Genomic DNA, 20,294 nt, shown 5'->3' with positions numbered 1-20,294 from the left:
TTTCAATAGTAAACCAAATAAAGTGTCTTAAGCATTTTTGTGTTTATTTTTTACTTTTGGGAAAGTTAAAGCGTTCGTTTAAATTTCTCTCATTCAGAACTGACACAGAAATGACATATCAATAAATAGAAAACGCTAAATTGTACACACCATGAAACACACAGGTCTTGTCTATAACACAAGTTTTTAGAAACTACATTTTCACAATGTTTTTCTCCCGATTTCGAATGATACTTTAACAAGTGTGTTTGAATGATTGAATATCATATTATCATTGTCATGGAATGAGATTGAGAACAATCGTTCTGCCCTCTTACAAGCCGGTCAGCACTTTGTCCAGTATAACAACTGTTCTGTTTAAACTGATTTAAATTTGAGTGTCAAATCATTTGTCAAATCCAAGTGTTTTTTCAGTAGCGCACAGAATCACAGAATGACTCCGGTTTAGATCTTATGCAGACGAAGTGTATTAAGTCGAACTCCCAAAACCGTTGCACCAGATGCGTACCGAATCTCCCTCAGTATCCCGTGCCATGTTCTCTCCTTTTCATCATACCTGTGAACAAACAGTCACCTTTATTACACATGGCCATATTGAGATATTCACACCGCATATTTGATTATTTAGTGTGCAATGGAACGCCACAAAATGTGTATCTTGCATTGTTCTTGAAATCTGATTACAGAGATTTGGCTCCTTACCTCCAGATGTCATTCATCTCGCGGGGCAGAAGATCATCGCTGTCTTCTGTAGGGAACATGGCAAACCCTCCCACAGCATAGAGAACACCACCCACAGAGATCAGGCTGAGTGAACTACGGTCTTGCGGAAACTCCACAAACTCTGACCACCTGTAACATGGACACAGACCAAAGTAGGTTTCCATATAAACAGCGTTTAGGTTCCAAAGTAGCTATAGCACAACCTAGAAGGCTGTCAATTTTCCATCCAAATACTAATAATGACAAACTTCACCAGTCATTAAAAATATACACATATATGTACTGTATGTAGAAGCACATACTTGTTTGTTTTGATGTCATACATCTCAGTGCTGCCTGTGATGCCTGTGTCTGTGACTCCGGCCGCTACATAGATCTTGTTATTGTGGATGGTGACACCAAAGAGTGAGCGTGCTATATTCAGAGGAGCGAGGTCTTTCCACTGCCGTTTCGTGGTGTCATACGCACATACTCGATTCACACATTCCCTGCAAAGCAAAGTTGTTTAATGTAGAGGTCTGTGTAAAATATGTAACATTAATACATTCAGGTGAATACATATTTAAAGAAACTTACTTGTTTTCCCCCTTTCCTCCAATCACATAGATTATTTCATCGTGGGACACTATTCCATGACCATACACCGGGTAGGGAAGAGGGTCTGACTCGGCCCATTTAAGAGACCTTTACAAACAGGGATGATTGAAGTACTTGTAAGATTCATGTTTAGATTATATGCTGAAATTGTGGCCATGTGGTGTCATTGAAATGTACTTACTGTCTGTCATAAACCATGACTGTATTCAGAATTTTCTCTCCTTCCTTCATTTCTCTCCCTCCAATCACAAAGATAGAGTTCTCGGCCTCACCCATCCCAAACAGGAAGCGGGGGGAGGGGATGGGAGGCATGCCCATCCAGTCGGAGCTTGCCGGATCAAACTGGTAAAAGTACCAATTACAAAGAATGTTAATGTATTTATATATTAACGATATGTTAAATCATGCATTTTCATATATTGGAACTAAGTGCTTATATTTTTCAATATATGAAAAGTGGCTTTCCTTATTTATTCAATGTTTTGTCATATATACTGCTGTCCTTCTGAAACCTTGTATCTCCATATTTCATATCTCATTTTTTTTGTCATAAATCATTATTATTAGTCACCCTTTATGTTTGTCACTGGGTTTTGCAAATATCTAAGGTAACCAATAAATAGTGCTAATTTAAATAGTGCTTGTAAATTTTGACAACACAGTATTTAATATATATTTTCCATTTCCTGAAAAACAGCGAATTGAGACATCAAAGGTTTTGAAGGACTGCAACGATATTAACTATGTTTTATCCCATATATTTTCAAATGTATATTAAAAGATGTCATATATTGATAGTTAATATATAAAAATATCTTTTCTTTTCTTTGTAAAGATATACTGCAATTTGTGTTAATGATTGAAAACAATATTAAAACTGTTTGGTGCAAAATAAACAGACAATTACATTAAAAATCAGTATTTAAACTGTTTACCGATCTTACCCGGATTATTATAATGTTAAACGTATAATAATCATTTATAATTTGATTTGTCAGGTAGGAAAATATAGTTTGACTTAACTATTTGGCTTCAACCCATGAAAAAATGTATATCTGCAACTGGAACTAACTCAAATTGAGATTGCTGCTTTAGGAACTTTAGTTTGCATAACCAGGAAAGAATATTTTCATATTCTTGCTGTGATTTTTCTTCCACAGGATACAGTTGAGTGGAGAGTTATTCTAGACAAGTGGTTCTCATACTTTGTAAGGCCCCTTTTGTGTACAGTGCACTGCTTTGCGCCACCCCCCCAAAAAAATATAATCTTAAACTTAGAATTTTAACTAAACCTAAAACATATTCAGTTATAGAATGCTCATACATAAATTCGTTTGGTTGGTGGTCTTATTTTCTAATGTTTGATTGCATAGCATCTATAACAAATTTCTATACATCATAAAATGCCACAAAATCTGTGGCCCCCCTGGATCCATCTCGGGGCCCCCAGTTTAAAAAACCCTGTTCTAAGCTGAAATGAATGCAATAGGCAAAGCCGTACCTGCCAAAAGTATAAATAAATCTGTTCGTCTTTGTTTTGCTCATCAAAAAACAGTCCACCTGCTACAAAGATCTGGTTTTCTTTTGTGACCAGGCTGCAGTGGTTTTTGGGGATTTGGGTGGAGACCGACGCCACATAACAATCATTTCCTGTTGGGTCATACGCCACAGACGCACTGTCACTTATTAAAAGGATCAAGTCTCTTAAAAACATCCCAAACCGCAGATTGTCATTGAGGAAACCAGGAAGTAGTTCCTCCTGCTCCTCTTCCTCATTCTTTTCTACCTCACCGCTCGTCTTGTCCTCGCTCATTTTGCTTTTGGTCTTGACTTCCGGAAGTTTCCCAGCGTGTGCGTCTTTAACCAGCTGCAGTTTCTTGGTGATCTCTGGGTGTGAGCGCAGCCACTCGTGTTGCTCCACGTTTTTGGCCAAGTAGCTCTGAGGAACCAGACGTAACCTCACGCAATCCAGCAGTCCCGGCAAGTCCTCCATCCGCGTCTCTCGGCCATGTCCCACCCATTTAATCAAAGCCTCGAACACATCCTGCTCTGTCTCCACGTTCAAAGAATCCGATGCCAAAACCGCCGCCAACTCGCTCGAGTTCAACTGCAGGAATTCGTCATCTCGAACGATGATTTGAAAGCGCTCGCATATAAAGTTCCGTGCCGATACGGCCAGCCGAGGGCAGTCCAACATGAGGCCTAGTCTAAAGATGGCCAAACAGTTACTCAAACTCAATCGCTTTTGTAAAAAAGAGACGCATACCGTGAAAATCGAAGGAATCTGCAACATGTTGGCCAGAGCAAAGATGTCCTGCACGTTTTGCTCCGTCACGTTGATGTTCGAGGTGTAGAGGTACTTCACGATCATGCCCATAACTCCAGGCTCCACGTCCTCCAATACGATTTCCCTTTGCTTGCTGTCTTCCACACCTGATTTGAAGAACGCCCTGAAGTAAGAGCTACAGGCGGCCAAAACCAGCCTGTGGCAGGGAAACTCCTTGTCCTTTACCTTCAAAATACAGTCCACCATCATATCACTCTCCAGAAGATCGTAGAGGCCGTCCTGTAACAGGGTCTGCTGGTACATGCGGGGCTCCTCCATGGGGTCTATGGGTAGAGCCATATTTCTGCTGTAGTGTCACTATGAAGGTAGTCCAGCGGTCTGATGTGCGACTAACACTTTAGTTCTCTGTTCAGCCGGGAAAGAGGAGGCAGTCGAACCAGTTCCGCTTTGCTGCCTGCCAGACTTTATCAGCTGTCTCAATACTTCAACCAAACTCCAGCTGAGGGCTATTTATAGACACTACACCTTCACAAAGATGTGGAATCCATACTTGTACATGTGAAATACAACCCCCCCACCCGTCCTGTGCAACAGCTGACGCTCTGCCTCATGGGAGACTGTCCCAGAACACCAGCCCTAAAGGTGAGATCACAGACTACTGCATACTTTCTTTTCAGCTTTGTGAATCACTCCTTTGGTTTGTTTTCTTGACAGATTTAGTAGTGAGAATAGGGCATTTGTGACCCTGCCGGTCTCATAATCTAATTTGGAGATATTGCGCATCAAAGTTTGAGTTCAGCCCTTAATTTCACTATGATTTAAATCTTTGACATGGGTCAGAGTTTGTGTAGCACTGTACATGGGTGCATAAAAAAGCTGATGAGAGCTTATGCCAATTCATATAAACACTGTATCAAAGAATGAAAAGGGCCTGACATCACTGATCTTGAATGTTCTCAAAGAGATGTATGCTTTTGTTGGAGTCCAAGTTTAATTTAGGAACTCTGTCATGAAGGCAAAACGTGTCAGAGACTCCATCAGCTCTGATGAGATGCTCTTTTATTAACTTTACCATTTCGCTGCTTAGCAAAAAGTTAAATATAACCAAATTGGGTGGTTTCAAGCATAAAGGTCACTAAAGTGGACAGCTAACTGTCGCATATTAAACGCATATTGACCGTATAGATCATCTTTTTTTATCTATTTTACATTCCCTATAAGAGCAATAAACAGAAAAAAGAAAAAATCCTGACTGATGTTGTCATAAATTCATGCATAAAAGTGTTAAATATGGAAAAGTTCTGGACTAAAGAGACATCCTAAACATTTAGAGAAGCACAATGATGGGGAGACCTTCACATTCGTTCATTTTTAACTTTAATGTACATCACAAATTCACTTAATAAACTTTGTGATCTTAAGTTTGTATTTAAATTAGCACATCATTTCATTTGCAGTCTGAACACATGCATGGATTACTTTTAAGCAGTGTTGGGTAAGTAACTCTGAAAAAGTAATTAATTACTAGTTACTAATTACATATTCAATAGTGTAATTAGATTACTGTGCAAATTACTCTCTCCAAAAAGTATTTACTTGTAACTAATTACTTTCTATATCCTGCATCAACCGTGATTAGAATTGATTCAAGGATAGACATGAAACGGCTTGTTTAATTCATTAAATAAATAAATAACTACATCAATTATTCTTATTAACTGACCAAAGTATACAAATGTGAGGAGGAGACATTAAAGCATACATTTTAAAGTTAGACTTATAATTTCTATGTCATTTCGACTATTGAATATATAACAGTATTTAGTTCAATTACATCAGAAGTAAATTACAGAAAAAATAAAAGTAATCCCTTACTTTACTTTTCAAGGGAAAAGTAATTAATGACAGTAACTAATTGCTTAGTAACTAGTTACACCCAACACTGCTTTTAAGAACACTTTGAATATTTGCCAGACGTATTTCAACTAAAACTACATTAAAACATTTTTAGTAATAAAATCCTTCCACTACTTTTTTTAAAACAACAAAGCACATGTATCTGCAATACCTATTATATATACCTACAACTGTCAAAAGCAGCCAATGAATGCAATACTGTTGACCAAACCTGTCAAATTTCAAACTAGCTGTTTAAAATCACAGCATCTCTTCTTACAGTACTGTTATTAAAACATTGTATATCCTCTGTGTTGAAGTCGAAGACCACAAGTAAACCATTTAGGTGAAGTAACTGTAAAGATTAACTGTCATCTAATCTCTACTCTGCTTTCTCCTTGTTTGTGTCCACAGGCTGGGCGGCAGCAGCATCTATCTGCGTGGTACTGGGAACTGTGGTGGTGGTGGTACTGGGTGCATTTGTGGGTGGAGGAACAGGGGCAGGTGGGGGGATTGGGTCTGGATCATCAATCAGAGCCTGACTTCTTTCCATTTCCTTAATCAACTGAATCAGGCAGTAGGTAACAAACATCACAGTGATGGTAGTGAAGGGAAAACCTGTCAATAACAAAACGGTGGTTTGATTTTAAGAAATGTATTTTGTTTTTAAAATAAAAATATAAATAAAATGTCACTTTAGATTTCATATAGCTTTATCCAAAATTTCTATTAAAAAATGTATTGTGATTTGTTAATGATTTATTCATTATTATATAAACATAATATTATATAAATATTATACAATTGTTTTTATATGAATTGTTTTAAAATGAAACATGTACTGTATAAATTGTGTTGCTGAGCTATATGCATTACCTTTAAGTAACAGTCTCTTAGCGACAAGCTTTGCAAAATCAAGACTGCTCAGGGCCAAAACGTTGTAGAGAACAATCGTCCAGAAGTTAAAGGTATTAAGCACACCCCTTATTCTGCGTGACATTGATTCAGATATTGCCATCTGTGGGTAAGAAAAAACAGTTCCGGATAAGATTTTGACCTAAAACAGTGCTCCTACAATTTCACCTTTAGCCACTAGAGGGAGCACTGATGTTTCATATACCAAAGAAGGGCACAGAAATAGATACATAACAAGATTAATTGCACTTTGCTGTACATATTAAAACTACTACAAGACTCATATAGATAATTTTTCTAGTGAAATACTGTATTTTTTACTTAATTACCTCGATAGAAACAAAGGGCTCCATGGTGAAGAACTTGGCAGTCCATAATTCAAAATTAAGGCCAAAGCAGTTTAGAAAAGCCCAGATGAAAACTACCCAGCTCGGGCCAAGCCAGACGGTGGCAACACCAAACGTGCACAGAGATGCGATGAGCTCATCCAAAACGTTATCATGTTTCCCTCCAAGATAGTTATAGACATATCTGTGGAGATGACAACATCAAGCGAACAATTCTAGTGTTTGATGCTTTGTTTCACAATAAATGTTTAAGAAATGATCAATCATACTTGCAGAGCCAGTCGTTGATTCCTCGATCAAAGTGTCTGTATACAAAAACAAAATGAAAAATATTTTTGTCAAAAAATTTGTTTTTTAAATGGGAAACCAATTTTAGACCAAAAAACAAAGGGTCCATCAAAGGGTCCTTCTTACGTCTCAGAGAACACATAAAGCATAGTGATGCATTTTGGCGGTCTGGGAGGGTCCAGATGATCCAGTCTTGACACTGTGTTTATCACCCCGAACATCACAGCTGCTTTCACCCAGTCATACACCAGAGTGAAGTAGGCCAGTCCGACTGTAATGAAACAGAGAAAGAGCTCATTTGGAATAAGTGTTTGTATACACTGTACATGTCATGTACACACAAACACATGCTTACTGAGTGCCCAGTCAGAGATGTGTTTGAGGAGCTTCATGTCACTAGGTATAGTCAGAAAGTACATGAAGTGAAAGATGATTGCAACTATAGTAATGACCGCCAGGTGCACCAGGGCTTGGATGGAGATATTCCACATCTCCCCTTCCTTCCTGGTTAGGTTTGGGTTATTGACCTGGTGAAGTCAAAGAGGAATGTTATACATTATGGTAGATATAAATCGGATACTTTCAGAGAGCAAACCCACCACAGAAGAGATTTCTTTAAATTTACAGCTTTTCCTATAATAAGATTAATGGGAGAACAAATAAAACTTGCTTAGGTCGCCAATGTCTCAGATATTTCTCCTAGAAAAGCCACAGAAATCTCACAAATTGAGTTTTTAGAGGATATCTCAACAATTATACGAACTGAGCTCAGATCTGTAAGTCAATATTATTGAAGATCTCAATATAAACTTAAACATTTCTTTTATTATTTTTAAGGCCCATAGTTTATTTTAACAGTCTCATTTGTTTCTGTTTTTATTATTTTAAGCTTAATATTTTAGTAGAAACATCTGAGACAAAGATAATCCCTAATATAAGCAAATGCATACAGTATAATGAAACACAACTGAGAACTCCAACAAATCTCCTGAACTATAAAAATGAAAAGAGGAAAAAAGGAAAAAAAAGACCTTTGGAAAGGAAGATAAAGAAATCCACAGATCAAATTGTAGTTAGAGACCTGAATGTAGAACTTGTCGAAGGTCATGATGGGCCCAAAGTAAAAGAAGGGAAGGTAAAAGTTGTACTTGAGAAGCTCCAGGATGCTGTAGTTTCCATCCTTCCTCTCACAGTTATCAAGAGCGAAGCTCATGCAGCGCATGATGGTGAACCCACAGCCACCGTAGAACAGGATAGGACGAAGCTCAAAAGAGCCGCTAACAAATCCTGCCTGCAAGATAGAAAATATCATTTACCTCTGTTTTTACCTCAAACCCCAAAGGAACACATCTGAACTAGCTTATAAAGGTCCTGCATGCAGGTACACTCTTAAAAAAAGGTACTTCAAAAGGTTCTTTGATGCCATAGAAGAACCTTTTGGTTCCATAAAGCAGTGGTTCTCAAACTGGGGACCGTGGCCCCCTGGGGGGCCCCAAGATGGATCCAGGGGGCCACAGATTTTGTTGCATTTTATGAAATATAGAAATTTATCATAGATTTTATGCAATCAAACATCAGAAAAATGACACCACCAACCAAAAGAATTGAGGTTCCAGCATTGTATAACTGAATGTTTTTGGTTTAATTAAAATTCGAAGTTTAAGATTATACGTCTTTATATGGGGGGCCGCAAAGCGATGCATTTAACACAAAGGGGGCCTTACAACGAAAAAGTTGGAGAACGACTGCCATAAAGAACCTTTAACATCTGAAGAACCTTTCTGTTTCAAAAAAAGTTCTTTGTGGCAAAACATGTAAAAAGTAAGAAAAAAGCAAGTTTGACTGAATGGTTCTTTGTGGAACCAAAAATAGTTCTTCGATGGCATCTCTGTGAAGAGCCTTTCAAGCACCTTTATTTTTAAGAGTGTATGTGTTTGACACAGTTGGAGCGAAACTCTATGTATGTCTTTCTTTTATATATAATATCGCAAATCGTTGTCTTTGTAAAGATGTACCTGCCAGGAAATGAAGGGCTCCATTTTAAAGGTGGCCAGTGTTGTGAGACCGGCCGCATAGCAGAGCCACCTGAGCTTAACCAGAGAGATGCTGTACAACAGCACACAGTGAGAGAGGATGAGAGTGAGGTACGCCCAGCCCATACTGGTGAAAACCGCCAGCATACCGTACGCCATGTAAACCACTGCTTTGTACTGTGGGACCGGAGAAAATGTGACGTCAGAAAGGTCAGCCAGATATCAGCAGAAATAATGCATGAAAGAATGTGGCGTTAAGAGGAACCTGAGGAGCCAGCATAGAGCAGATCTTGGCAAAGAGCACATGACCTGAGAGAGCAAAGATGATGTGCTCTCTGAACGTGGAGAACCACATCATCCATTCGATGTCAGCCGTATCCTGAAGGACAGAAGTCATAATTCCGTCAAGCTTTGGTTTGAAGTCATAGTGAATAGTGCAGAAAAGCAACACTCTGACAGGACGATGGTTTGGAAATATCTCACCATTTTTCTGCCAAAGTAGGACCATCCTGGCTGAACAGTGGTCTTGAAGGTTTTTCTGTTGGAATTCGCTGGATATGCAGTAGAGTCATTTAGTGCTCAGTTTTATTATGAAAAATGATTCAATAATAAGTCAAAATGAATCTTACTTTATTTCAGTGGATATCATTCAGAAGGAAAATGTTTGTGAAATTGCTGAAAATTTATTTTTGGGTGAACGATCCCTTTAGTGTATTCAGCATGTATTTGAGGATTTTTTTTACGGGTGTACAGTAATAAACACAGTGACCCACAATAATACCTCTCTCGCTCTCTGGGTGTTTGGTCTCTCATTCTTTGGTGTATAAATACTGAAACATGACCCCTTGTGCGTACTTTGCATAGCTTTCTGCAGCTTGCTGCTATCAGTGCTATCTTTTCCCTCATATACAGTACACAGGAGTAATAATTCTGTGCCTCACCAGGAATATATCCATTGTTCACAATGGCAAAAACGTGTTTAAGACGGACATTCCTGTGAAAAATGTATGGGAAATGTACAGTAGAGGGCTACGCAATGACACATTGACCTTAGAAGTTCATGTATACTTACAGCTGGACACATCAAATATCCATCTGGTAGTCCAGAGCATTGCCAAACACAGCACTACATTGTAAACGTAGAGCTCATACCTGGGAAGCGCTGCTTTGATTCCCATGGTGCACAGCACAACCTAAATAGAAAGTATTTGGGGGGAAAACACTTAAAATATAGTCAATCAGTGCTTAGGTTATGCTAAGGGTGTACAGTGGCCCAAGAAGTATTTGGGCATGCTGTCACATTATACATATTAAATGTCATTGTTTTAGATACAACATATAAAAAGTGGCATCTGCAAATAAATGATGCTGCAGTTTGCCGTTTTGTTATAATGCAAACACATGATTGATGTCCACATATTTGCAACTTTAGTAATTAGAAATCTATGGGGGGAAAAAGGATAGTAAACTGCATCAGACAATAATTCCATATACACGAAAGAATCATCATTGTAGATATTTTAATGACTTAATACTCAAACCAATTGGATCTCTCTAGAGTTTTCCACTGATTTGAATTCTATGCGCAGGAAACATCTACACTATGCTCCTATTTTTAACTGGGCTATTTTTTCTTGCACTCATTGTATCGACTGAAGCATCACACTTCTGTCACGTTTACATTACAGCTAAATCTTTCATCTTTGTCAATAACCTGATGATTATTTGATCTGCTTCTCTACCTTGAGAACAGGTAGTTTAAAGAAATGATCTAAATCTTCAATCTGGCCCGATTTGTCTTCATGGTTATTATTGTGGAATTGTATAATAGTTATACATATCGGGTCCTACAGAGCCACACAGGTAAAATATCAACGAGTCATGCTGGTAGATCAACTCTTTCTCTGATATCTGAATTGGTTGCATGTTAGTGGGTCATGCGCTACACATAGCTGCTTAAGAGCTCTTAGAAACACCTGTTGTACTAACCTTGAGTGCAGCAATGTCACTGTTACCCAAAAAGGCCGTTTGAATCAGTGAAAAATCCCCTTGAACTTAAAATAATCACAATAATGTAAAGAGATACAAAGACAGATGCATTAGTTATTCTTTGTCTAATCTTTTTAAGGCTGAGGGGCGTCAAACTGCCTGTGGGGCAGTTGCAGACAGTTAAAGGTGAATGACGGATGTATTTATATTCATTTGAAGCATAGGGGGCGGACCCATTGTGTTAAGATGTATCAATAGAAACAGGCTGGTACCCCCATTGGATGTGTTCTACACAACACTGTGTAACTTATGATATTAATGCAAATGTCATTCTTTTATTTACATTAAATAATTAAACATACCTTTAAATAGAAGTCATATAATATGGAATTTATAATTCTTTTATGCCACAATTTAAAATATAAATTTAAAGTACTGTACATTTCAAGCTTACCAGGGGAGACGTGCTCTGTCTGGTATAATGGTATTGTTTTTTTGTAAGAACACCTGTAACCAACCTGTTTTTAGAATATATGACAGAACAATTAGATGAGACCAATGACCAATTTATAAGATACAAATAAACAAAGGTCATATAGAGAAGACATGGAACTACAAACAAGAACAAGCTATTACTATTACATTTGCTCAGGAATATAAGCCACAGTAAATCATATTTTCATACACAAAGCATAGCTAATACAGATTGAATTGTTTACCTCAGTCGCTGCATTGTGCTATAGCAACCCAAAGGTCATGAGTTTGATTCCCAATTGGGCAATTCCAGCGTTATGGATGTGACATTTCCAGTCAAATTTGAAATATAAATTCTCAGAGGAAGTATTTATTACCAATATATTGAACCATCTGTTTATATTTTACTGAACCCCTGATGATAAGAGTCCAGACATTAGAAAAATGTCAGTCTTTGCACAAGTTTTCTATTTTAAAAGAGAGAAAAATGAATGTATTATGGATGGTGACAAAAAGGACGAACATTTCTTAGAGACAACATACTTTGTAGGATTTCTGTAAATGTGTAAACCAGAAGCAATCATATCCAACACATGGACCAAATTTGTATGTGCCCATTTATGAGGAATATGGATTGTTATGGATGTAACACTATGAAAACCACCAAATATTGTCATCTGATCAGTATGGCGAAAACCTTTGGTAAAAACTAGACTCTTTTAAGGCTGCAGATATTTGCACAGAATTGCCCAAATGCATAAAACAGCACTCTTTGCTCATAACAGACATCTATTTTATAGATGCTTAAATACAACTTTATTTATTTTAAGCAGCGAGATGTCTATCAACCACTAAGAAAAGCCCAGAGCTCAAGCATACATACGCGTAGCTCCTCAGCTGTTCCTGTCAGGGTCAAGACTGCTTTTGGAGGATCTAAGCCTGTAGTTGAACAACATTTAAATATACGCCTATCCTTTAAAAATGTAAAAGAACTTGAATTCTTACCTGGCATTACAAAATGACCTCTACTTTTAAATAAATACACAAAACAGACGCATAAAACAGGTTTGGATAATCTATTTTTTTGCAGGTTCTACGCCACCATGTGGTCAATATTCAACACAGTTTTAAACAGTTTTTTAACATCACTAGTGCTGTTTACTTGCTGAAAATATACACACTGAACACAAACTTATGGGCCCAGAAAGTGCTGGCTTGATTTATTGAACCATATGTGTTATTCATGTCTTACATGTATCAGCCCACATTCCGGAATGATAAAATCCTTTTACTAGTACATTAAAGTCATCCCTTTAGGTCCTTATACATAGATTCCTTGAGTTTTAAGGGTGAACTTCATTACAGTTGTTCCAGTAGCATGGAACAAAACATGTGCACAGATCCTATGAATGAAATGCAAAAATGTCCATGTCTGAAAGAGGCATACGTGACGGAGACACAGACGCTCTACTCCTCTGCCGTCTCCTTTTTGCTGGTTTCCTGACCCTCAAACACAGGGTACTTGCCTTCCACCTCCACCCACGTGATTGTACCGTTGGCCAGATCACGAACGATTTCTGGCAACTCGAGGACCTGGAATTACAAGTGTACGCATCAGCAAAACGTTCAGCATGGTTGTTTATGTAAATTAGATGAAGACTATTTAAAAATAAAGCTTTATGCACATATGAATTACCTCAGCCCTGATCTGTCTCATGGAATCACGGTCTCTCAGGGTGGCTGTGTGGGGTGTCTTGTTGATCGTGTCAAAATCGATGGTGATACCGAACGCCACGCCGATCTCATCTGTTCTGGCATAGCGCCTTCCGATAGATCCTGAAGAATCATCCACCTTGTGAGAGACGCTATTCCTTGTCAGAGCTTCGGCTGTAGAGCAAAGCGATGCGTTAATGTTTTACACAATGTTAATACAATCTCATTGTTCGAACACTGTTAATAATCATGTTACTCACATAATTCTCGAACAAATGGCACGAATTCCTGATTTTGGCTTAGTGGAAGGACAGAGCATTTGTAGGGTGCCACAGTGGCAGGGAAGCTGAAAAACTGAGAAACAGAATTAGTAAAAATAAAAACACAACCATAAAATTGTTGTAAAATAATGTAATAATTATTATATTAGAACGCATTGTTTTTACCGTTCTTTGTTCGTCACCCTCTCTGATGCGGAATGTGTGCTCGAAGATGGAGTACATGATTCTCCCGATGCCAAATGAGGGTTCGATCACATTAGGAACAACCTCTTCAACTGTGGGAGCATAAAACTTTGTAAACATTTTATTCTAAAGTGAATTAAAGGGATAGTTTACCCAAAAATGAAATTCTGTCCCTCTTGTCATGTCAAACCTGTATGACTTTCTTTCTTCTGAAGAACACAAAAGAACATATCTGGAAGAATGTTGGTAACAAAACAACAGCGGTACACATTGACTTGCATTGGTTTTGTGTCCATACAATAGAAGTGAATGGGTACCGCTATTGTTCGGTTACCAACATTCTTCAAAATATCTTCTTTTGTGTTCTGCACAAGAAAGTCATACGGGTTTTAAATGACAAGAGGGTGAGTAAATGATCACAGAATTTTCATTTTTGGACGAACTATCACTTTAAGTTCAAACATGTTGTTTTTATGCTGACAGGAAGTCAGTATTGTGCATCTCACCGTGCAGGGTCTTCTGGAACCTCTTCACGTTCACCATGTCCTTGGTGAGTTTGAAAGTCTTGCCCTCAGTCTCAATGGTGAACTCACTGAGGCGATATCAAAGAAACCAGTAAATGGAAAGATGAATTGTTCATTTTTTAATTCCCCCAAAGATACAATAGATTTTCATGTACAATCTGCTAGTACCAATATGAATGGATTGCAAACAGCAATGTGCAGGTGTGGGTATAGATAAAGTTGACATTTACCCATTCTCATTGAGAAGTTTCTCCTGCTCTGTGATAAAGCATTCATCACAGACGGCAAGGTACTCCATTGCAATCTTGGCATCCTTCTTGTACGCTTTGCCAATGGCTCCTTTGTTTGGCTCGAACTGAACAACGTTTACGACTTTGTGTGAAACAGTTAAGGAAGGTACGAACAATGTAATCTCTAAACGCAAGAACTATAAGCAACATTGGTGCAAAAAGTGGTCAAGAAATGGAAGGATATGGGTTCCTTTAAGGGTTTCTCAGCAACCAGAGGGACTTTGGTGGCCCGTGCATGGCACAAAAGATCATAACACGAGCGATCAGCACAGCCTACGATCTCAATCCATCCCTGAAACACAGAATAAAACAAATGAAACACAAATGAAAACCTGGTCAAGTCTGGTCAGAATGCTGGGGAAGATCTACAAACAAAGCTAAACTTACATAAGAGGTTTTGGTCTCAGCATCCCAGCAGTCGCAGGCATAGTGGGCCATCTCATTATCCATATGCTGACGGAAACGAAGCTTGTCCTTTGCCACGCCCACTTTGACCAGATAAAGGTAGATCCTTCCAATAAAGTAGCCCAAGACGGAGTTGTTAATAATTCCCTATAAAATACAAAGCACTCTTAGTACAACTGCGATTCACATTCAGTCAATGAACAGAATTAACAGAAGGCCTTTCCTGACCTGCTCCACTGCGTCTCCCAGTCTCATTATGTGGGCGGACTGCCCACTGGTTTGTGCTTTGGAAGAGTAAAGTATGATATCCAAATCGGCAACGTTGGAGAACTTGGAATGAACCTTTTCATTCGGGTCTACAAAGTGCTCAATCTCAGCCATTGTAAACTCTCTAAACAAGACAAACGTCACATTAATACTTCACTGATAATCCTGAAAAAAAAAACCCTCAAATTTCTAAAAAGGGGTTGTTTATAATCACACCTGACACGAATTAAACCAGAGCGAGGAGAGATTTCGTTTCGGAAGGAGTTTCCGATCTGGGCCGCAGCAAATGGCAGCTTCCCCTGGTTGAATTCTAAGAGACGTTTGAAGTTGAGGAAGATTCCCTGAGCAGTTTCTGGCCTTAGATATCTGGACACATCATACAAACCAAATCAACTCTAGGGTATCATACATCTTCAGGTATTTTACAATATTGATGACCAAAATCAGAGAGGGGGCATCAAAACGTACCCTGGCATGTTACCGCCGGGCCCGATGGATGTTTGGAACATAAGGTTGAATGAGATGGGAGGCGTTAGATCATTTCCTGTAATGGGAGACTTGACGTTGTATTGCACAAACAAATCTGCCAACTCCTGCTGAGTGTAGTTATCCATCTGAGGAAAAAAGCACAAAAGAAGGAGTATTACACCTATATTCCTACAGCATGAGTTCAACATTGCTTTCTTTAATGAGAAATATCTTTAAGATATATGATGTACCTGAGTTATTACACTGTCCATCTCACTTTTCTTTTCTGCCGAACATTTCTTGTCACTCATTAATTTCTGTAGATGAGCTAAGACATAAAAACAAACATCATAAACAAAGTTTTCACTTTTAAACAGGGATTCACCTGAATATATAGCAAACGAAGAAAGCCATTTAAAACAAAAATATGCAAACATTACTGTTTAGCCAACTTTCCATTTATTAATGATGTCTGTCACTAGATCAAATTGTGACCAAACCTGTCAAATAAACCTGGCCAGCAGGTTTCTTCACCACCAGTGACTATCTCATCACACATAACTTGTTGTCAGCTGCAAAATATTCCTAGGAATGTTTTGGTAAACATGATGTTCAGCACAAAAGCAATGCTTAACAGATCCAAGTCATAATGCAACTTGTCAAAGGGGTTTAAAAACCACAATAGTTATTTGTCTGTTTTCCTGATAAACCTTTTTTGATTCTTCAATGTTTTCCCTCAGAACACCAACAGAGGCTGCACGGATGAGTCGGTTCACTCAAACATGAAGCCCACCTGAGCCAGGATCTCCCATATCAATCAACACATACTAGAAAAAAACCTTTCTAAACAAAAAAAAAACAAAGATGTACCTTTAAGGAGATGGTCAGCTCGGAAACACTCTCCATTTTTCACATCCTTAACCATGTAGTCTGCAAATTTATCCACATGCCCTGATGTCCTTCAATGGAACACGCGAAAGAATAAATGAAAGCTTCTCAAGAGACGGGGACCGTCTGATGAACTAATGCACTTTTAAAAGGCCAAACATAAAGAAAAACACTCACTTCAGAACAGGTTCTGGTGTGAGCATGGTGCAGTCGATCTCCAAAATCTGCTCCTCCTGGATGAAGTGTTGTCTCCAGACCTGCAGAATGTTGTTCTTCAGAGCGCAACCCACGGGGCCGAAATCATACAGACCACTCACGCCTTTAACAGACACAAATGAATGTTTCGTTTACAATCCTAAAGCAATCATATTTACAATTCTGCCGAAGCTGTAAGATAAACGGTTTCTAAATAAAATCAATGTTTTACAGTCATTCGTTATTGTAAACCCAAAAAACAAACCTCCATAAATGGCAAATGCTTGATCATAAAAGAACCGCCTTTTCAGAGTGTCTTCCATCTTTGTTCTGTCCACAATGTCATCTTTGGGCTGTAAGGAAAGCTCCTGCAAAACAGAGAAAAGTGTGGCGTGTTACGACACGTATTTCTTCAAGCTAACAGTCAAAGATACACACATTTAATTAAATACATGTCATCTCTATGGAATTTCATTGAATACTATAAAATCTTTCAACTGCATATAACAATTCTGCTCACCCTGGCCTCAAGGATTCTCTTGCGAGCTTTGAGTTCTGCCACAGCCTTGGAGACATCGACATCAGGAGCATTTTCTGCCTTCAACTGACGCACAAGTTCACCCTATGAAATGAAATATAAACAACCATCATTAAACTCATTTAGCTCAATTGGTAGAGCATTCCATTGGACATGCATTGCTATAAACACATTTTAATAAATACATCTTGAAAGCAATTTAAGTCGCTTTAAAGATCAATAGGCAACATTCTGTAAGTGTTATGCAAGACAGCATTTTTGGCCATCATAGACACATTCACAATGACGCTGTCTAGGCAGTTTGCAGTGTGTTGTGACATCGCGTTTCAGAAACTAGAATCAGGGCTGAACTGCGACGAATGAATCTCAGAGGTTTCGTTTTGTTTTGGCTCAAACACCGTTGTGTGTGTGGTTGCGTTTCACTCCACCCTCGGTCAGTCTGTGTCAGACTGGCTCATATTGAACGTGGCACTGACAAGACTCAAGCTGAATCATGCAACAGTATAAACACTAAATAAAACCAGTACACTATTCTGCTCTTCCTGAAATATCACTTTTGCCACGACACTTAACAAGAACACATTTTTTATATAATTTGGGATGCATTAGAATAATGAATCAAGGCCATCGTCATGTTTAAATGGCGAATGTGCGTTTAATGAAACAACATAATAGTTGTTTTCATAGTCGTATTACCTGCTCCTTCACTGCCAGCCTCAAAGGAGCCAAAATCTCTTCAATATTGCCATCCATATTCTGCCCGTCAGATATCTCCAGCCACAAGCGTGTCTTTTTCTTCTTACACAAGCAAGTCGACAGCGAGATCGGTCTGACCGGAGGAGAAACCCACAGACGTATCGGACTGGATCTAGTCTTCGGAACCAAGCGGACGGTGAGGGTCTGTGTTCCGGTCCTGAGGAGAAGTGCTGATGTTAGGCTCCGCAGAGACAGCATGGACCGAAAGGAGGAGCACCGAATCGCGGAACAGAATGATGAAATCCTCAGAAAAGAGTAAGGGAGGCCACGGTTTCAGGCCAACACTTTCGTCATTTTTAAGGTGAGTGGTGTTTATTAGTAATGGCAGATTCGCTACTCTTGTACTTAATTTTTTCGCTAATTATTGTCCTGTAACTAACATTGTTACCGATTTTAATGACAAGCACCGTTTCCTGTTCATTTTATTGCACTAAACGAAGGTTCAATATTATTTCAATATAAATCATTTTTTAAAAAGTTGCAATTTTAGGCACTTGTTTAGTTCTGTAAAAAAATCTAAGAAATATATGTTGCAATAATATCAGAAATATAATTTTAATCTAGTGTTTAAATGGCAAATAACATTGGATTGAATTCAGATAACATTTTCCTTTGGTGCAGTACAGGAATATACAAATTTCCCTGTAGCTAATACACCAAATCTAATACACCAGCTAATACACCAAATTATGAATTATGTAACCATCAAGATCTGAGTAGATCAGCATATTAGTATTAACAGTGTTATGAGTTATATGATTTAAAGTTATTAATCATTGTGAGGTAAGAGTGTCAAGACGTTAAGTGAGACCAAAAATCGTACAAGCAAAATCCAATAATGAGAGACATAAAATATTGTTCATGATGAACCTTTCCAATCATTATTTTCTCTTATACGGAAACACGGTACACTTCGATTGTAAATGCACATTTTTGCTTTAATCATTTCCTGTTGTCCTTTTTCAATGTCAAGTGTAATTTCCCAAGGTTAGTTTGAAAACTGCACATCTCGTAAGGGTCCAGTTCATAATAGCAAAAGTGTTACAGCATTCATTCCAGAATAAAATGATCGATAACATGTTTTGATCATTTGTGACAACTGTTTAGTAATACGAGTAATTTACTTGGATTTTGCAAATGTTGTTGCAGTGATAAGTCTTTCACACATTAAGGATCCATTAGAGCATAATTAGATAAGATAATTGCTCTCTTATGATTATATAAATCACCTCCTCCAATACTTGTACCTACTGAATGAATAATTTATGCTGTATTGTTCATTAGTAAGTCATATAGATAAAAGCATTTGCTAAATAAATGACAATTAAGCGTTTGTCCACAATCCTCCATAAGCACATGTAACATGGTAAAAGAATAAGTTGAGGATATGATGCAATATGAGTAACGGGGAAACACTAGATGGTGCTCTTAGTACAGCGTAAACAACGAGCAATTACTAAATTAACAATTTACGACTCCGCCACAGGGTGTCACTATTGGCATACTTATAGTAATAATTTAAACGCACTGTAAATTCAGTGAAAAAGTAGATTAAAATAAAACGTAGATTTATTCTGCAGGTAGTACCACAAGGTAAGAATATACACATGTCTACATTACACCTTTTTCTATATACATTTTATTAAAAGTTTATATTATGATTATTATTATAATTAGTCTAGTTGTATTACAAATGCTTGTTCAAATTATTATTTTGAATAGACCTTTTTCTTTTTTTGAGAGGTAGACAGTTTTACACGGTTTTAGTTTAGTTTAGTTTTTTTTAGTTTAGTTTTAAGGCCCATGTTTGTAACTTACACAGGTCAACAAGCAAATATGTTATTTGTGTGAAAAACCGTTTGATGGACTGTAAAATTAGTTGAAGTGAAGACTGTGTCACGTGGACATCTCTTATTAAACATTGAGATCAAACACCCACCTTCATAAAATATTTAGTAGCTCTCCCACCTCTCCCCCCCTCTCTCTCTCTCTCTCGCTGTCTCATTAAAACGTTTCTGAAATCTCAGGAAATTCTCTATAAACAGCAAAATCCTTTCATGTAATAGGTGGGAATGGAAACCATAAAATAATCCGAAAAGTGGGGTTTTTCGTATAAATCTGTCATCTCAAAATTATATATAATGTTGTGTTTTCATATTGGAGAAATGTAGCTTTGTGATTTGCATTAGATTTACTCGCAAAAAATGTACCAATGGTAGAGTGTCCTAATAATACTA

At 37.9% G+C, this 20,294-nt stretch overlaps 3 protein-coding genes and 1 long non-coding RNA gene across 5 annotated transcripts; 1 reads left to right on the top strand and 3 right to left on the bottom strand.

The window, feature by feature from the left end:
- Positions 1-443: 443 nt before the first annotated feature.
- Positions 444-4,027, bottom strand: klhl40b (kelch-like family member 40b). Its single transcript, XM_057322391.1, has 6 exons — positions 2,822-4,027; positions 1,502-1,662; positions 1,300-1,407; positions 1,026-1,211; positions 703-852; positions 444-556 (listed from the first exon to the last, which is right to left on the bottom strand). The coding sequence occupies exons 1-6, from the start codon at positions 3,944-3,946 to the stop codon at positions 445-447; spliced, it is 1,842 nt and encodes a 613-aa protein (XP_057178374.1). The 5' UTR covers positions 3,947-4,027; the 3' UTR covers position 444.
- On the top strand, positions 1,137-6,028 carry LOC130546882 (uncharacterized). 2 transcript variants are annotated; one of them, XR_008961835.1, is made up of 5 exons: positions 1,137-1,239; positions 1,330-1,370; positions 1,578-1,665; positions 4,021-4,249; positions 5,918-6,028. It is a non-coding gene; the product is annotated as an uncharacterized LOC130546882 (long non-coding RNA). The 2 variants fall into 2 exon arrangements; XR_008961836.1 differs by having other exon boundaries at positions 1,574-1,665.
- On the bottom strand, positions 4,257-11,378 carry hhatlb (hedgehog acyltransferase like, b). Its single transcript, XM_057322392.1, has 12 exons — positions 11,076-11,378; positions 10,159-10,279; positions 9,570-9,637; positions 9,352-9,465; positions 9,069-9,263; positions 8,135-8,344; positions 7,409-7,580; positions 7,180-7,324; positions 7,035-7,070; positions 6,748-6,949; positions 6,380-6,521; positions 4,257-6,121 (listed from the first exon to the last, which is right to left on the bottom strand). The coding sequence occupies exons 2-12, from the start codon at positions 10,262-10,264 to the stop codon at positions 5,886-5,888; spliced, it is 1,626 nt and encodes a 541-aa protein (XP_057178375.1). The 5' UTR covers positions 10,265-10,279; positions 11,076-11,378; the 3' UTR covers positions 4,257-5,885.
- A 1,363-nt stretch (positions 11,379-12,741) lies between these two features.
- Positions 12,742-18,313, bottom strand: gars1 (glycyl-tRNA synthetase 1). The gene is made up of 17 exons (XM_057323322.1): positions 17,998-18,313; positions 17,284-17,385; positions 17,029-17,131; positions 16,746-16,887; positions 16,551-16,639; positions 15,932-16,008; positions 15,681-15,826; positions 15,429-15,578; positions 15,174-15,336; positions 14,928-15,092; positions 14,726-14,832; positions 14,481-14,627; positions 14,233-14,318; positions 13,709-13,818; positions 13,523-13,616; positions 13,246-13,436; positions 12,742-13,142 (listed from the first exon to the last, which is right to left on the bottom strand). Exons 1-17 carry the CDS (start codon positions 18,253-18,255, stop codon positions 13,017-13,019), a joined length of 2,256 nt encoding a protein of 751 aa, XP_057179305.1. The 5' UTR covers positions 18,256-18,313; the 3' UTR covers positions 12,742-13,016.
- Between the last annotated feature and the right edge of the window lie 1,981 nt (positions 18,314-20,294).

The sequence above is a fragment of the Triplophysa rosa genome, linkage group LG23 (assembly GCF_024868665.1).
Source record: "Triplophysa rosa linkage group LG23, Trosa_1v2, whole genome shotgun sequence".
Classification (NCBI taxonomy): domain Eukaryota; kingdom Metazoa; phylum Chordata; class Actinopteri; order Cypriniformes; family Nemacheilidae; genus Triplophysa; species Triplophysa rosa.
Note: the sequence above shows the minus strand (reverse complement) of the source record. Positions and strands in the feature narration are given on the sequence as shown.

Bases quoted from the DNA above. Each gene is read 5' to 3' on its own strand.
- klhl40b (XM_057322391.1), bottom strand. From the start codon at position 3,946: ATGGCTCTACCCATAGACCCCATGGAGGAGCCCCGCATGTACCAGCAG. The intron at 1,408-1,501 runs GTAAGTACATTT...CTGTTTGTAAAG, and splicing joins GTCATGGTTTATGACAGACA to GTCTCTTAAATGGGCCGAGT. The intron at 853-1,025 runs GTATGTGCTTCT...TCCATGTTACAG, and splicing joins TATGACATCAAAACAAACAA to GTGGTCAGAGTTTGTGGAGT.
- hhatlb (XM_057322392.1), bottom strand. From the start codon at position 10,264: ATGGGAATCAAAGCAGCGCTTCCCAGGTATGAGCTCTACGTTTACAAT. The intron at 7,071-7,179 runs GTAAGAAGGACC...TTTTGTATACAG, and splicing joins CTTTATGTGTTCTCTGAGAC to ACACTTTGATCGAGGAATCA. The intron at 6,522-6,747 runs GTAATTAAGTAA...TCTTACCCACAG, and splicing joins AGCCCTTTGTTTCTATCGAG to ATGGCAATATCTGAATCAAT.
- gars1 (XM_057323322.1), bottom strand. From the start codon at position 18,255: ATGCTGTCTCTGCGGAGCCTAACATCAGCACTTCTCCTCAGGACCGGA. The intron at 17,132-17,283 runs GTGAGCAGAATT...TCTGTTTTGCAG, and splicing joins AGAGAATCCTTGAGGCCAGG to GAGCTTTCCTTACAGCCCAA. The intron at 14,833-14,927 runs GTAAGTTTAGCT...TCTGTGTTTCAG, and splicing joins CTGAGACCAAAACCTCTTAT to GGATGGATTGAGATCGTAGG.